Source organism: Octopus bimaculoides, chromosome 5 (genome assembly GCF_001194135.2).
Source record: "Octopus bimaculoides isolate UCB-OBI-ISO-001 chromosome 5, ASM119413v2, whole genome shotgun sequence".
In the NCBI taxonomy this organism is placed as follows: domain Eukaryota; kingdom Metazoa; phylum Mollusca; class Cephalopoda; order Octopoda; family Octopodidae; genus Octopus; species Octopus bimaculoides.
In genome coordinates this window covers 43,264,278-43,282,680 of record NC_068985.1, presented here as the reverse complement: position 1 = coordinate 43,282,680, position 18,403 = coordinate 43,264,278, and the positions used below count along the sequence as shown (strand labels likewise).

General features: G+C 37.5%; 2 protein-coding genes across 2 annotated transcripts in view; one reads left to right on the top strand and one right to left on the bottom strand.

Moving 5' to 3' along the window:
• Window positions 1-4,376, bottom strand: part of LOC128247921 (proteasome assembly chaperone 4-like) — a 106,892-nt gene extending 102,516 nt beyond the window's left edge. Inside the window, exon 1 of the mRNA XM_052968367.1 lies at window positions 4,079-4,376. Coding sequence (XP_052824327.1) covers window positions 4,079-4,258 — 180 coding nt within the window. The 5' untranslated portion in view covers window positions 4,259-4,376. The remainder of the gene's footprint in view (window positions 1-4,078) is intronic.
• Window positions 4,377-5,293: 917 nt separating this feature from the next.
• Window positions 5,294-18,403, top strand: part of LOC106876497 (tubulin beta-4B chain) — a 20,940-nt gene continuing 7,830 nt past the window's right edge. Inside the window, exon 1 of the mRNA XM_014925060.2 lies at window positions 5,294-5,574. Coding sequence (XP_014780546.1) covers window positions 5,518-5,574 — 57 coding nt within the window. The 5' untranslated portion in view covers window positions 5,294-5,517. The remainder of the gene's footprint in view (window positions 5,575-18,403) is intronic.

The following is an 18,403-nucleotide window of genomic DNA, read 5'->3' as shown; positions in this document are numbered from 1 at the left end:
CCGTGGAAGAGGTAGGCCCAGGAAGACCTGGGCTGAGGTGGTGAGGCACACTTGTGTAGTAGTAGTGGCAACAGCAGCAGTGGCACTGTGTTAGCTAGATGAGTACTAATCCAGTACAGGTTATAGTTAAATTCTATCAAAGCTCAGCAACTGCTGGGGCTCTAAAGAGGATCCTAGACATTTGGTGCAGTTTTGGCACAATACTAAATATGTGAAGATTTTCTATATATGTGATTAGAAAGTTGTAGCAAAGAATTGGAAGACAGATTCTTGAAGCCAAGGTAACCAGTAGAAAAACTAAGGGTAGATCAAGAAAGAGATGCCTGGATAGTATCCATAGTCTCAGTTGGTCACGATATGTAGGATATTTAAAAAAGAATGTTTTTTTTTCATTTTTATACAGGCTTATTGCCAGGTGGTAAGATGTTCTATCATACTTTAGCCACTCAGCACTTGGCATAAGCCATCTTTCCTTCACTAATATCTTTACCAACACTTAGTCATAGGAGCTTTTCCCTTCTCCATTCTTTTTCTGTCTTGCAACTTACTTGGCTACCTCACTAGAGCTGGTGGCATAAAAAAAAAAAAAAGAATCCAGTAGACACTGTAAAGTGGTTGACATTAAGAAGGGCATCGAGCCAAAGAAAACATGATAAAGTTGACACTAAAACTTACTGGATCATGCATGGAAAACAGATGCTAAATGAAGCTGATGATGATGATTAGTAAGAAAAGAAAAGTAGCACTCATGCCCACTTATATTTTTTTCTGCACCTCCAAGTCTGATGACAAGTTATCTTCATTGTCTTCAAACCAGAGACCTGGTCTGAATGCTTACAACAGAATAAACTCTGCTAAAAACATTTGAGGACCAGACAATGGTATTAAACCAGGCAACATATTAAATCTACTGCTTAAGAACTTTAAACATAAAGTGCAAGAATAAATACCATAAGGCATCTTGTTCAACATTCTGTCAATTCTACTAATCAGCCATACTGGATTGGTATTATATTTAGTAACCATGAATAAAATAAATTACTCTTACTTGAAAAACATAAAATCTGGTGATGGGAAGAGCATCTAGCTGTAAAATTCTGTCTTAAATAAATTGCTGCTGAAACCCACGCTAGCATGGAAAAACAGAAGTTAAAATGAAAGAATGAAGAGATGAAAGGCAAAGTTGACCTTGGTAGAATGAACTCAGAGATTAGAGAGCATGAATAAATACTGCCAAGCAATTTGTTCTACTTTCTAAGAACTACCAACATGCCTATATGTATATGCATGAAGAGACCCCCTTCGGTCATGAATGGCTATGGGATTGTACCTAGAAAGTTACCCTCCAAGGCACAAGTTTGGGCAAGGTTGTTTATGGAAGACCAGCAGTCACCCATGCATACCACTGATGTTATCTAATGGAAAGGCAAAGGCCGATACAGCTTGGCACCAGTGACGTCGCAACTCATTTCTACAGCTGAGTTAACTGGAGCAACGTGAAATAAAGTGTCTTTCTCAAGAACACAACATGCAGCCTGGTCCGGGAATCAAATGATCATAAGCTCGACGCTCTAACCACTGAGCCTATATATACATGTATACACACCAATATACACACATTCACATACACAACTGGGCCTGTCACCTAATTTCCTCCTCAAGACACCTCTACCACTTGAACTTCAAACTCTTTCATGATACCATTAACCTTTCTCACTGCTTTTACTTGATGTCCATCCTTGATCCTTGATACTGTACTCTCCACTCACATACCTCATTACCAGTATTTTTATTTCTTCCCAGCTCCACTCCACTTACCCCACACCCGAATTTCTAAAATGTGAGTAGCTATGTAACTCTTCTACAGCAAGATGCTTGTTCTGTTCTGCACACCTCTCTCTCTCTCTTGTACTTTAGCCCTTCATCTTCTCGCATAAAGCTGCCTCTCTCAGTGTTTGTTGCCTTGTAAGTTACATGGCGACATCATTAGTGCTGGTGGCACGAAAAAAGGACCTGGTATATACTGTAAAGTGGTTGGCATTAAGAAGGGCATCCAACCATAGAAATCATGTTAGAGTTGACACTCAAGCCCTTGCAATCCTGTGACTTACTGGATCCTATCAACAACCCAGTACTTTTTGAAAGCAGGAAAAAAAAGTACAAAAAAGAGCATAAGATTTTGGAAATATTTAATCACTACCATCATTTTCTTTAAAGTCTGTTTCCATATTGGCATGTGTTGATTGGTTTGACAGGCTACAGAGGGCTGTAGTGTCAACTTTGGCATAACTGGTTAGATACTCTTCCTAATGCCAACCACTATAATGTGTGTACTAGTTTGCATGAGGATGCTTAGGTGAGGAAGGTTATCGAGGTGGTGTGATCTTGGGCATAAATGAGAGATCAATATTACTAGCAATGTTAAGGTAGTGAAATAACAAAAATGGTTGATGAAAGCAGCGTGTTATTGTTCCCATCTTTCTCAAGAACACAAACAGTGCATCTAACATGAGAAAGGGCATGTTTGCAGTACATTCCTTGCAATAATAGTAATTAATTCCTCTCTAGTATTTCCTCTAACATAAATATAGTGTGTATAAAACAGAATATTTTATCATGCAGGAATCCCAGGCATATGGTCAAAAAACAAAATTTTCAAATCAAATACTTGATGATCCAATAAATTTTGATTTTTGAGCATGAATAATATCCCAGTCAGTAAACGTTGGTCACAATTGGAACGTTTCTGTCTTCACTACTTTGAAAAAAATTCACTAAGGTAGAGCTGTTGAAATTTCATGCGTATGCATATTATTTTTTAGCGCATGCGCAAGATTAAAAATGAATCGGACTTTCAGGTATCAGACTTGAAAAATTTGTTTAGACAGTAAAATCCAAGATATTTTAAAGTTATTTCAAGTGAGAGTCGAAAACAATCGTAATTGATTATCGATGAGAAACGGATAGGAAGTGAAACGGCGTTATTTCTCTTTTCTTCAGGTTTAAAAGAAACGAAATGTCTTTGACCGGGAATCGAAACTACACCTCGTATTCAGTCAGATGATTTTGCCGCCTCCATAGGTACCTAGTTGTATAGTATATTCTAATGATAATTTAAAGTAGTTCAGAAATAGCAGCTGAGGTACACCGTCCCAACGTACTATATCTAGCAATGAACGCCACTGAGAAGGCAATCTCGTGTCATGCATGTCAACGCATGATAGCCAACACTCTTACATGTGAACAATGCAATAATTCTGCATGACAAATGAGTTTTACAGAAAGAACGGGAAGCGATGGCATTGCCTGTCGATTCAAGTTCTGTACATTGACGATGTTACATAGATTGTTTACATGAAATTTTCTGAGTTCACTGTTGTCACTTCCGGTCAATTAACTTTTTTTTTTTAAAACACCAACCTGCTTCTTAACCGCGAAAATAGCTTTAAGATTTTCGTCTCTTTAATAAAACGAAAATGAATGTTATTTAATTGGATTTTCTTATAATTTATAAATAAGAAATTTATTTATTGTTTTGGTTGGGTTCCTTCATACATGAAATATAAAACTGAAGCCATGCAAACAAAAATAAAAAATAAAATCTCATTAGAAACACCAGCTTCAATAGAAGGAAATCGAAGATAGTGTAAAAAACATACTAAAATATGAAATAGCGTGTCAAATAGGAAGTATACCAGTTTACATAATTTATTTCCAAAGTGGAAGTTTGTCTATTTGTGAGAAATATTCTTATAGTCATTAAAAATATCTAATAATTAATCTTTCTTTCCCCAATATCTAGTCTCTGTTAACCTTAAATGAGAAATTTCATGTTATTATTAAAGAATAATGCAATATAGTTATTTCATTTTAAATTCGGATATTATTCACATATTTAGCAGCATTTCGCCCGTCTTTCCATTCTGAGTTCAAACCCCGCCGTGGTCGGCTTTGCCTTTTATCCTTTCGAAGTCGATAAAATAAGTATTAGTTGAAAAGTGGTGCCAATGTAATCGACTTCTCCCCTTCTCCACAAAATTTCAGTCCTTGTACCTATAGTAGAAAGGATATTACTCACATATTTAGTTTGCATTGCAACCGCCATGTTGGAGAGACGCGGCGAACTGCCGAACCACATGTGGAAACTGTTTGCCATTTGAATGACTTGAAAATGAACTGTCGTGTCCGTTATTTTATCTGAAAACCGATGTATTTTGATAAAACAATTTTCTGAAGGATCCACATTCATACCAGGCATTTTTCTAATACTTCAAAACGAAGAAGCACACACTCATAAACGTGGTTCTGCTTTAAACTATGGTGGCTCAAAAGTGCAGAAATTTTAGATTTAAAAAATTGCATAAAGAGTCGGTACAGATAGAAAATATATTACGTTGTATGATAAATATTTTAATACTATATTGCTAATGAAGGAAATAAACATAATATTAACACAGAATATTTATATAAATAGTTTAGTAGGTCGATAACTATTTTCTAAATAATAATGACTTCTTTTTATCTAGTCAAGACCAATTTTGCGAATAACATTTAGTGAATAACACATTGTACACACACACATGTATAATATATATATATATATAATCATTTAGTTTATTCATTTTGGAGGGAAGAAAATAATTTTTCTTATCCCCGCCGCTTGTTTTTATTTAGATCAAGGCCAGATTTACTCAAGCAGACCTATGATTAAAGTTTTCCAGCTGTAACCAATCCTATCTTTTTTTTTCTGCGCAGGAAACCCAATACCATATTCTCTAGCGTGTTCTTTCCTTGCATTTGATTAGAGGGGAGATTTGGTTGCTTTTTCTAGCAGGTCGAGGAACCATGTGTCCCTCGCTGGTTCGAACTTTTAAAAATTCATAATCGTGTAAATTAGTTGTATTAACTATCATATATTGCGAAGGGTTATTTTGCTATTATTCATAAACTAATGAAGGGTAAAATTGGTTTTAGTTTGCCTACAAGTAACTTTGATAGTCGTCGCCATGGCTTTGAGCTAGAAGTGTTTTATTTATTTATTACTGCAAATGTTCCAAGAAATATTGAGAGGGAGGAAGGGGTGCACTGCGAACTGTTGTCATGGACACTGTAATAGTTCCTACTTCTTTATCCATCATGACGTTGCTGTTAAGAATTAACCAATGCGGAGTAAGCATCATTCCTCGTTGTCTAGGCAACGTGCGTAGCAATGTAGCTGGAACGCGGTTTCTGAAGCGGGCGTTGCTAACACACACACATACATACACATACATACACATATATTTAAATAGAGTGTGTGTATATATCGAGGCGGAGAGATAAACACACATACATTTAAATTTACGCATACGCATCGCTCTATACGTCTAAATACGTAAATATATAATAGAAGCAGTATAACGCGCTTATTAGTCGTGCTACGCGCAGTGAACGCTTGAAGCTCTTTGTCTCGTTTGGGGATTTCATTGTTATAATCAACTTAACCTGTTCCGTTATAATTATTAAAATCGTAGAAATATGAGGGAGATTGTACATGTACAAGCTGGACAGTGTGGAAATCAAATTGGTGCTAAGGTAAATATTTTTAATTTTCAAGAATGTTGAAGAAAAAAAAAAAAAAAGAACAAAACACGTTCGACATTAATTTAACGGTAAAAATCCAACAAGTTGTGTCTGAGGCAAAGACAGCAACCACTGGAGTTACATTTTAAACTGATGCCAATTTCATATTTACTAAAATATTTTATTGTTATATCCATATTGTCTAGTTTATGAAAAATATTTAATTCACATTTTTAAGGAAAATATTAAATTGTCTTCCACTGTCTTTTTTTTCCAAACTTCCCAATTTAAAAACCAAGTGCAGCGTTTCACGAATATATTTTAATTTAAAGAAATTTAAACGCAATGCATTCGTATATATTTATTGTAAATGAAAGTAAAATAATTCTGAGTAATATGAAATTTGACTATAGTTTATCTATTTATTATATTCTGATATATTTTGAGATTTTTATTGAATAAATTTAAAATATGTCGAATCTTTTTTAATACGAACGTTGAGCGAGATTACAACATACTATCTAAACACCATCTTTATTTAGTGTTTATATATATATTTATATGTATATATATAAATTTACTAAAATATAATCTGTGTATATATATATATATAAATTTACTAAAATATAATCTGTAACTAATGTATCTTTTGTGTAGATTTCCTATCGTTTACTCTAAACTATTCAGATATTTTTATCTTTGATTCAAATTAGTGACTAGTAGGGTTCACCTTGTAATTAAACAGTATAGACAAAGTAGCCAAGTGTCCCTCTCATATATTAACCTGTACTCTGTTGAACTGTTTGTTATATTGAAGAAATAACAAAATTGAATTATAAATTACAAAATCCATCAATACATGTTTATGTGCGTCGATGCATATGTTAACACAGACGTATGTACGCCTGTATGTAATACTGACTGCTTTTAATATATATACATATCTGCCTTAGTGTATTACGTATAGTATGTCAGCATTATATGTCTGTGTTATATGCATAATAGTATATAAATGCGTCTGTAATACAGATGCATATTTACACAATCTTTCGTTAACCATTTTCAAAATTAAAAATGGAGAACTAATTCTAAAAAAAAAAAAACTGAAAAAAGATAAAAAAACTATACAGTAAAAACTCCGGTACTGAGGGAGCACTGAACTGTAATTATACATTTCTCGAAAGCCAAGGTAGTCACGGCTGGAACGACGCATTTAAAATTTAAAAAAAAAAAAGACGCGCATTTAAAAAAAAACTGCTGTATCTTTCGACGTTTTAGACTATTCTGAAATGGCAGTTAAATTTTCGTTTGAAGCGATCAAATTTTGAAATATTAAATGTCATCAACATGATTGCATTTTATTAAATAATGCCTAATAATATTTCTGCACTACTAAATTTCGAAGCTTAAAAATCCGTTTTACACACACATGTACATTAATATATGCTTATGACTCCACATATTTATATATAGATGTATGACTCCTTTTATTAGCATAAAATGTCTATACATGTAATTTATTACGGTATGAATATTTCATAAACCTGTATATATATATATAATGTGTGTGTATAAAAATATATGTACGTGTATGTATATAATGTGTGGAAATCTATTACCCATGTAATCCCACCTGTTATAGGGCGGTAGATTGGCTGCGGTTTTTTTTTCTTCTCCCTATTTCAATTTTTTTACAATAACGTCTGTACACTGGTGGATGCCAGGCCATATCGACCCTTGCCTTTCAATCGGACAACATTGACGGGAAGGGTAGGGAGACTTGCAGGTGTGGGCTACTTCTAGTTGTCTGTATAAAATATTGCCCACCTCACAATCTCGATAAAGTAACAAACAGTTCACCACCTTCCTTTACCCGGGTTAGGGTAATTTTTTTTTCTTTTGCGGTTTGGCTGTAAGCAAAAAAGGTTGTGGTAGGTGTTGCAAAAATTGAGGGCAGGCACTTTTTCCTTTGTTCACCTTAGGAGGAGGTGCTATCCGTAGGTAATTATATTAAAGGGTGGGCGAGAGTCTTGAGTATAATGCACCTGCCTGTAAGACTAAGAACGACAGTTGGAGAGGGCATTCATTTGTCCTTGGTCTTCAGGGTGATATTACGATCGTGCATCATGATTCATTATCACTTATTTCATCTCTATCTAATTAGCCGATTTATGTAAACGCCCCAACATATCTGCAATTGTCCCCCTCATCCATCGTCCTGGAGGCGAGTTAAATCGTCAGCACATCGGATATAATTTTAATGGCAGCTTCCTGCTCTTCATGTTCTGAGCTTAAACTCCGTCGAGGAAAAAAAACTTCCCTTCCTTTCGGGGTCGATGAAATAAAGTACCAGTCGGAGTAAAGGCTTTGAGATGACAATCGTTGGAGCGTCGACAAAAATGATATTAAATCTCGCTAATGTTAGCTTTGTCTTTCGTGCAAAACATTTTAGCAGAGTGCTCAGTAAACATGAAAATGATTCATATATCGATATGTATTTTTAACTAAAACGAATGGACACTGGAAAATAACCCTTACATATATTAAAATATGCTAATATATTTGATTAGGTGGTGCACTAAGTTCAAACCCTACCGAGGTCAGCATTGCCTATCGCCCTTTCGGAGGTCGGTAAAATAGTACAATCCAGGGCAGTGGATTGGTGAAGGTCGGTTAGAACGTCGGACCTGATTTTTGAGTTTAAATCCCACTGTGGTTTACTTAGTGGGTAAACTTAGTCTTCTATCCAGCTTAACACTACCAGTCTCCCAGTTTGAAGGTACTTTAAAAAGAAATCTATGGGAACTGTTGGTTGTAGAAAATAAATTAATATTTTATCTTCAGAAATAGACATTTCGTATATGTCATTCTCTGTTTCAACATTATTTTCAAATAAAACCAGTCTTATTTAAAACTTCTTACAGGAATATTTTACAATAATTCTCCAATTTAAAATCCCCTATAAAATTTATGATAATTATCGTTATTTGGAAGATTCAAATATTTCTGCATTCGACACGTCTGTCGGAATTCAAATATAGAGTTCTGATGGACATTATTTGTCTGACGTAACTGACCATTTGTACATGACTCGCACCTTTTTAAGGAACAAAATATATTTCTCACTAATTCATTTAGGCTTTTCCAATAATGTTATACTATTACGAAGGGGCCGGTGTCATCATAGGGACATTTTGAAAACAAGTTTTCAAAATCTTCAATTTTTTTAAGTACGCTTCAACCGGAAAGCCAAACCCAAAATTTTGAATGGCGATTTTTTTTTTTTTTTTTTTTTTTTTTTTTTTTGCAAATTCGGAATCTGCGCAGTCGAAAAAGTGGGTTTCTGTAGAAAAAAAAACAAAAAACAATAACGATAGTGGGTGCCGTCCATGTAGTTTACCTCCGCCCATTCTTCTTAGATCTGGTGAAGCCTATTTCTCCCCCAGTCTAACATCAGTTCGTTTCTAAGGAGAGAGTGTGTATGTTGGTTAAAAACAAAAAAGGGATTAGAGAATAATTATTTCAGGAATTGTACTTTATTTGTCCATCCCGAAAGGATGAACGGAAAAGTTGACCTCGGAGCGTTGGGCCGGAACTGTTTACCTCAACGCAATTTGTCTTTCGCTCTTACGACTCTGCCAACTGGCGGCCTCGTTTCTCTTCCCTTTCCTCTGCACGCGCGTAAAAAGCTTAAAATGAGCAATTGTTGTCTGCGTTTCTTGTCGCTGTGTGTATATACGCACGCGCGCACACACGTTTGTGTTATGTAGCAGGGATAGGTTGTCACGTCTTTCTCAATGTCGTTTGTGACGTAAATAACGATGGTTGTAATCGGGAAGCTGAATCCGGATTGTAGACTGCAGCTCATTAAATAATTTTTGTTTTAATTGCAGTATTTCTACTTAATGTATTTTTTATTCCTAATTATAATAATTAAATTTATTTGCCGAAAAATATATTTCATATCCTGTTTTTGTTACTCAGTTTATTACTTTCGGTTCATTACATTCTGAGTTCAAATCCTGTTGAGGTCATCTTAACTTTTAAGTCCCTTCGGTATTGATAGTCAACTACTGAGGTAATGTCAGGTTCTTTTCCTCAAATTGCAAACCCTGGGTCTGTGCTAGAAACAATTGCATTCTTGCAGGTGTCTTGTTTCAGCATCGATTTAACGACCACTTTTTAATGCCTGCTTGGGTCAGACGGAATTTATTGCAGCAATTTATTATTATTTTTTCATTATCGTTGATGCTTTTCTTGTCGCCATCTCCTGTCTGTTTCTAAGCAAAGTAATATTTCCCCATGGTCAGGCGTGTTTTTCACGGAAGACTGGAAACTAACATCGCTTGTATAACGGTGATTCTCATTACCATCGTGATGTCAAGACAAAAGTCGCGCGATTGGTGTGTGTGTGTCTATTTAATTTTCGTCTACCAAAACCACTAGCAAGACTTGGTCCATCCGAAGCGGTAAAAGACACTTGACCCAAATTGCTCTGTGCTGAGACTGAACCCAATGTCACATGATCGGGAAGCGCGCTTATCAATAACGCATGCACGTCTTTAAATATGGAAAATTTGTTTCCATTTAAATATATCGATTATTATATCAGTTATATTTAGAAGCCGGTAGGTCCTTATTAACTGCTATGCGATTTACTTCTAGGTTCCCATCTTTTGAGAAAATGTGCATTGCCGACGTGTTGCGTTATTTCAACATAGTGCATTGTAAGAAAATATTGATCGATGAAACCCGTACAGTAGTATCGCTATTAAAACAAATTTTGTCAAGGCTAATTTTTTTAGAATACAACTGCGTACATACTTCGGTCAGACAGGATTCCCTTACGAATGGGCTCAGACCATTTATATAGATGTATTTCTGTAAAGTAGTCGGCGTCTTTCTACTGCAGTCTAATAACCACCTCCACCAATGTTGAATACGTCGCTTAGGTGATAAAACTTCTTCCGAACATTCTGGATAGTTGACCGCCTCACTAGGGTGTTAGGGTTAGGGACGGAATTCTCTAAAACCGTAACCCTAACACCCAAGTGAAAATTTACCGACTTTTTGTGGGTGCTTTCTTATTTGCTAGTTTTTAAGATGTTCATTTTTCTTTTTAAAATTATCTTGGATATTTTGTCCGAAGAGGATTTGGTCAGCCCGTCATAAAATGTTTTTTGATGCCGTTCAGAATTTTTTTTTTGTACTTAGATAAATAAGGGTGTGATTACGGAGGATTTCGTGTGTAATTTGTTGCAGACCAAGCAATCGCATAAAGGCTCCATCGTGGGATAAATTATTATTAAACCATTTTCAACAGCTGCGTTCCCTCCTCCTTTTCATTTTCATCTTTCTTTCTTGATGCAATAGACACCCGCTCATTTACCCATGTAGTTGCTAACGCCTCTCTTTCAATCCCTTACTCTTACTTGTTTCAGTCATTTGACTGGCCACGCTGGAGCACCGCCTTTAGTCGAGTAAATCGACCCCAGGACTTATTCTTTGGATGCCTAGTACTTATTCTATCGGTCTCTTGCCGAACCGCTAAGTTACGGGGACGTAAACACACCCCATCGGTTGTCAAGCGATGTTGGGACACACACACACATATATATATATACACACACGACAGGCTTCTTTCAGTTTCTGTCTACCAAATCCACTCGCAAGGCTTTGGTCGGCTCGAGGCTATAGTAGAAGACACTTGCTCGAGCTGTCTTTCTTGTGTCCATAGTTTATACTGAGTACACTATATGGAATTTCTATGCTTGGTTCAACAGGATTCAGTGGTTCCAAAAACTGCGTTGTGCTTCAGTGTTTTCTTTGACATGATTTCTACAGTTAGATAACTTTCCTAATACTAGTCACTTTACAGCGTGTACTGAGTTCTCTTCCTCGTCGTGGTACCAGCTTTAGTGAGGTCAGTATGCAACCAGCAAGACTAAAATCCCTTTTGTTGAGGGGCCAGATTAGAGAGGTCATTGGCTTCTATGGGATTTTCTACAAGCTACGTAGCTACTCAGAATAGAGGATGACCAAGTTATGGTTGAAAAAATGTGGTGATGAGGTATCAGGTAGATCCCATAAGGATTAGTTTGAGAATAACAGGAAGTGTGGAGAGTGATTAGAGATAGGGAATGGGTGGGTGAATATAAAGAGCACTTGTTGGATAAGTAGGGAAGAGTAGGTGATGACTAGAAATTGGGTAAGGTTGTGGGTAGTAAATGATGCTAGAGTTTGGTGATAGAAGAGACAAGATGACTGGCAGTAAGATGGGGTAGGGTGGTTGAAGAGAAGCAAAATAGTAAAAAAAAAAAAAGTGGAGCCTAGGATGGGTGAGTGAGAAAAGACACGAATGGGTTGTAAAAGTGTGGGGTTAGATGATACAGTTGGGTAATTCATGTAAAAAAAAAAGTATAGAATGAATGATAGATAACAAGTACTCTCCTCTCTCATCCCAGGTAGTAAGCAGGGATAAATTGTTGAAATATGCAGTTAGAGGTGATGTCTTGAAGGGGGAGGGGTGTTATGCATATTGTTCTTTCAGAATGTTTCATTAATGTGGAAGATTTTGACAATTATATCACCAGCCCTTACTGGTGTTTTGTCACTTCTGTAAGGTTAAGGTCTTGTAATCAGCCTTCACTACTTTGTCCCATTGTCTTGAAAGGTATCCCTCTTCTGCAAGCTTTCCTTCACATTGTGATCAGCGCTTTTAAGTCCTCTGTATTTGAGGCACATACTTCACTACCATATAGCATCATAGTTCTAACAAAAAAAAAAAAGCCATAGAATTTGCCATTAACTCTAGGGAGAAAAACTGAAACCACCAATTGTAGATCTTTGTCTTTCCTACTTACAACTTTACTAAGTTTGCTTTTGAAAACTCAGATAAGATGGTGCAGAAAGTTCTTCCATTCAATTGACCTTTTAAACTCTTGCACGCATGGTTCTCAGTTTATATGTGTCTCTATCAAAGTACTTTTAAGGTGGTGCTCCATGATGGCCACAATCAAATGATCGAAACAAGTAAAAGAATAAATGAAAAACTGATGTTCACACCTATTGCAGGATTCCATTCACAGAAATCCTTGCTTAGTATAGGAGCTTATTCGTAGCTTAGCCGCATTAAAAACATAACATCAGTAAGTTACCCTTCCTAGTGCAAATTGTATTTCGTTTAGGTTAATTCTGTTAATTGTGCATGCAATAAGTCTTGTAACCTTAATGTGTTGCTAGTATATTAGTCGTTATTCAGTTTTAACTAATGGTTTGACTGGTTTGCAGAAATACATTGTGGTGGTAATATTTATACTTATTTTGATATAGTTGTACTTGAGGCTTGTTTTTGATCGTGTAATTTCTACATCATTTAGTTTCAGAAGGTTAAAAATGTTTTTTTATCTTTTCCAATATGTCTCTAGAACAGTTGAATCAGATCCTCATCTAAGCACCACAAAGTTAATATAGAAATTGGGTAGTAGTACAAAGAGATGGTTTGGCTTCCTTTGAGTTACCATTTAAGGACTGAACTTGCTGTTTCACTGTGTAGCACTTTCTTGACAACGAACAGTAACCTGATTTTTCAACCACATTGAATCTAGGTAATAGAAAATAGATACACGTAGAAAGAAAATAAAAGAAAAATGTAAGAAACTTGTTTCACAGCCATATGGTTTGGGATTCAGTCCCACCTAGTGGCTCCTTGGGCAAGTGTCTACTATAACCTCGAGCCGACCAAAGCCTTGTAAGTGGATTTGGTTGACGGAAAATGAAAGAAGCCCGTCGTGTATGTTTTTGTTCCCTCTCTCCTCATCGTTTGACAACTGTGTTGGTGTGTTTATGTCCTCATAACTTAGCGGTTCGGCAAGGGGAGATAGAATAAGTACTAGGCTTACAAAGAATAAGTCCTGGGGCTCTAGGATGGCTGCAATCAAATGATTGAAACAAAAGAATAAATGAAAAACTGATGTTCACACCTATTGCAGGATTTCATTCACAGAAGTCCCTGCTATATCTCTGAAATACAAAGTACTGTCTATTAATGGGGTACTGAAACGAATGATAGTTACTGCAGATGGTGTTAGTCCCCAACTCGGTTGAGTAAAATGATTATATTGAATGTGACCAGCTTCAATAAACAACGGCTCAGTATACTCCAGTATGATAATGCAAGGATTCACTCTGCCTAACAATTTCAGCATTGGGGCATGGGAAATAGATCGTTCGGGCCGGAATTTGTTCCATATTTTATTACTGGACATTGAAAATGCTGTTTATTTTAATTTTAATTTAATTTTATTTTTATTTATTTTTTTGAGAAAAACCACATATCTAGAATATACCTTCACATTGTACTGCAGATTTTGAAAATGATTACATTATTGAATAGTATCAAAATTTAATCATTTCTTTTTTACCCTTCGAAAATGTGCTACCTAGTATGTATATCTAGTGTGTGTGTGTGTGTCTGTAGCAATCCCTCGACTATCGCGGGTGTTACTTTCCAAAACCTTCCGCGATAAGTGAAAATCCGAAGTAGAAAGAGTAATGTACTGTATGTATATATATATATATATATATATATATATATCATAATAAATGCAAAAACACTCGCCTCGCGCGTTTCATTTTCTGTGCAGTATGTGCGATTCTTTGTTTGCTCATCTACGGTACACTACGTATTTTCTTTTAATATATTTCGTGTTATACAGTGAAAACAATATAAATATCTATCAGCCGCAGAAACCCGCGATATAAATTTACATATATTAACCAGAAAAATTCGATGTACTGAGTGCGATATAGGCGACTCGCGACATGACGAGGGATTAATACATATTTACTCTTTTACTTGTTTCAGTCATTTGGCTGTGGCCATGCTGGCTCGCCGCCTTTTAGTCGAGCAAATCGAGACCCGGGACTAATTCTTTGTAAGCCTAGTACTTATTCTATCGGTCTGTTTTGCCGAACCGCTAAGTTACGGTTACGGGGACGTAAACACACTAGCATCGGTTGTCAAGCGATGTTGGGGGGATAAACACGGACATACAAACTTACACACACACACACATATGTATTATACGACGGGCTTCTTTCAGTTTCCGTCTACCAAATCCACTCACAAGACTAAAGTAGAAGATACTTGCCCAAGATGCCACGCAGTGGGATTGGACCCGGAACCATGTGGTTGGTAAGCAAGCTACTTACCACACAGCCACTCTTGTGCCTATATATATATATATATATATATTTTAATTAGGGTAAGGTGAATTTGAAGTGATAAGTTAGCATGTCTCTAAACTGGGTATTCCGTCATCGGAGACAAGGTATGTATAAGGAATAAAATATAGAAGGATAAAGCACTAGATAGAATACAAACGGGAGAATCAAGTTCGCAGCTCATCTTCCAGAGGTTGGTCCGCACTTCCGTGAAGGTATAGGTCCTTAGTACGGCCCAACCTCCATACCCTCTGGAAGATGAGCTGTGAACTTTAGTCTGTCTACTACCTTATTATTTTATAGATTGTGAATCTGTCTAGAACTTTCATACATACTCACTTCGCCACTGACGGTATACCCATTGTAGGGACATGCTAGCCTATGACTTAAGATATCTGTCCTGCCTTAGTTTTTGTTGTCCTTTTTTCTTATATATACCTGCTAACTCGGAAGCCTAATACGGATCCCTAGCTCCAGCCTCAACCGTGAACTTGGAACCTAACGGATGACCAATTATAGCACTTAGCGTACCTATTTGTTTAGATCACCGGTGAACTAAACCCTTCAAAATAAAATATTGCAAAATTCGGTTTCTTTTGGGTATCCCACCTTCAAAGCATTCTCCGTTTGAAGCAATGCATCGGTCTAAACGAGTTTGCCACTATTCGAAGCACTGCTTGAACTCTTGCGAAGTGATGCCTTTTAACACCTTCATCGTTTTATTGTTCACTGCTGCCACATCTGCAAATTCCGTAGCACCAGCTTTCGTCACCAGTGATGACCTTCGAAAAGGGGTCCGAATCAACTTTTAACAGTTCAGTTCACGATAGGCATTCAGTCGTGACTGTTTCTTGTCTACTGTTGAGCAAGCTTGGCACGAATTTTGCAGCAACTGTTTTCATTCGCAATTCCTCGCTCAGAATTCGTTGACAGGAGCTCCAGGACACACCAGTCATATTAAGTTTGTCAATTGGTCGGTGACAGTCCTCCAAGATCAGTTCCTGAATGTTTGTTTTCGTTCGTTCGGGAGATGACGATCGTCCTGTATGACGTTCGTCTTCAAGTGACAAGTGATCATTTCTAAAGTGTGGAAACCAGGCAACGTCTTTGTAAGCTGTTTGAAGCATATCTTTTTTCGGCTGCCGTTTTCCCCATCAGAAAACAATTTCACTGAAGCACGCTGTTCCTTCGTTTCAGCAAACGCAAAAATCGACAAACAGGGAGAAGCACTGTAAAACAAAAGCTCGGTGCGTGACAGTGACTTCACCTGCCGACACCGGTTGTAGATTTATGCTTGAAGGTCGTACCAAGTGGTTTCTAGCAGCGGAATCTTGAACCACCACGGGTTTGATCCAACTGCGTACGTTTCCGGTTACATTTGTGTACCCCCTCGTATACCCCCCCTCCCCGACGCACTACGCATTGATCAATTAACACTCTAGTCATCTCTATGACTGCTGCTGCCGATTGTTTTATTAACAATTTTTTTTATCTGAGTGATTACAATCATCGCTGTATGGTTAAGAAGTTTGCCTTGCAATTCAGTACTTCCAAGTTTAATACAATTTCGTGGTACATTGAGCCAGTGTCTTCAACTATATTCTTGGATTAGTCCAAGAGTGTGGTAATACAACTGGGTCAATCAAAACTGAAAACTCATCAGATGATGGACTGTACTTGAACTTGGGTGGTTGGTAGATTTAATGAAATTCATTATTCCTGGGTGCTTTTAGGAGAGTCCAGTTTATTGTAACCATTCAGATCCGGCTCCTTGCCTGTCAAACTACTTATGCTTCCTCGATGTTACACCTTCACCATGCGATCCTGGGAAAAGGATCTACCTAGGTCCACCTCTCTATTCTCACTTAGCCACTTTCACAGCTCTCATTTATGGCCGAGTATTGAAGTTATTGGTCAATGTTTATAGAGGTGTTTGCCTTATAATGGGATGGATTGTTGACAATAGGACAGTACCAGTGACAAGTGAGGCAGAAGTGACCGTGTGTTGTACTGTAGATTTATCTAATCTGTATCATGATTTTAAATCAGTTTTTTGTCAGGGTAGGGGTGGATTTATTAACATGATACAATCCGCAAAGCATTACTGGTGGGGTATTGCCCTTGGTTGACTTAACAGAATGCTAGCTTATTAAATAAACAATGAAAAGAGTTGTAGGCAAAGTGGGCTAACTGATTGTGAAGGTGTGAAATTATAGAAACTTTCTTCTCGGTGAACGAAAACCTGGTGGGAATTGTTAAACTCTCAACGGAAAAACTTAACCTTTACCAATCATGCACTGTCATATGTAAAAAAAAACACTGAGTTTGAGGTCTTTCTATCTGTTAGAAATTAATATTTCAGGGATTTTTTAAAGATATTTCGTAAATATTTTGAATAACGTTTGTCTGGTAGTGTTTTCTGTATATTGTTACAATACAGGTAAACTGTCAGAATCGTTAGTAGTCGTCATCATTTAACGTACGTTGTCTATGATGGCATGGGTTGGACGGTTTGACCAGAGCTGGTAAGCTGGAAGGCTGCACCAGACTCCAGTCTGATTTGGCATGGTTTTCTATGTTTGGATGTCCTTCCTAACGCCAACCACTCTGAGAGTGTAATGGGTGCTTTGCCGGTGCCACCGGCACGAGTACCATTTCCATGATACCAGTATCTATCACAACGGCAATTTTGCTCGCCTTGACGGGTCTTCATAAGCACGACATAATGCCAAAGGTTTCGGTCGTTGCCTCCCTGAGGCCCAACGCTCGAAAGGAACTCGGCCACTTTGCCTCCCATGGGGCCCAATGCTCGGAAGGTGCACTTTACGTACCACCGGCACGAGTTCCAGTTACGTGACACCGGCATCAGCCATGATTACGATTTCACTTGACGGATTTTCTCAAGCACGGCATATCGCCAAAGGTCTCTCGGTCACTAGCCATTGCCTCTGTAACTCAAAGTTCGAAGAACATATTTCACTATTTTGTTCTTTGTCTTCCTGGGTCTACCTCTACCACAGGTTTCTTTCACGGTTAGAGATTGGCACTTTACACAGTTATCCTCGTTCATACACATCACATGACCATACCAGCGCAGTTCTCTCTCTTGCACACCACATCTGATGTCTAACATTGCACATCCAGTGAAGCATACTGGCTTCATTTCTTTCAAGCCTATGGACGTCCTCGGCTGTCACAGCCCATGTTCCACTACCATGTAGCATAGCTGTTCGCACACTGGCATCATACAATCTGCCTTTCACTCAGAGAGATACCCTTTCTTGCCAGCGGAAGTAACAAAGGGCCTCTCAATAGGGGAAAATTGCCTTGCGGTAGTTGTTCCTGTTCCATCTTTCATCCTACTAGGGTTGATATATATATATATGATATATATAATCATCGTTTAATGTCCGCTTTCCATGTTGGCATCGGTTGGACGGTTTGACAGGACTGACAAGCCAGAAGGCTGTACCAGGTTCAAATCTGATCTGGCAAGGTTCCTTCCTAACGCCAACCACTCCAAGAGTGTAGCGGATACTTTTTACGTGCCATCGGCACGAGGGCGTCAAGCGGTACTGGTATCGACCACGCTTGAATGGTGCTTTTTACGTGCCAC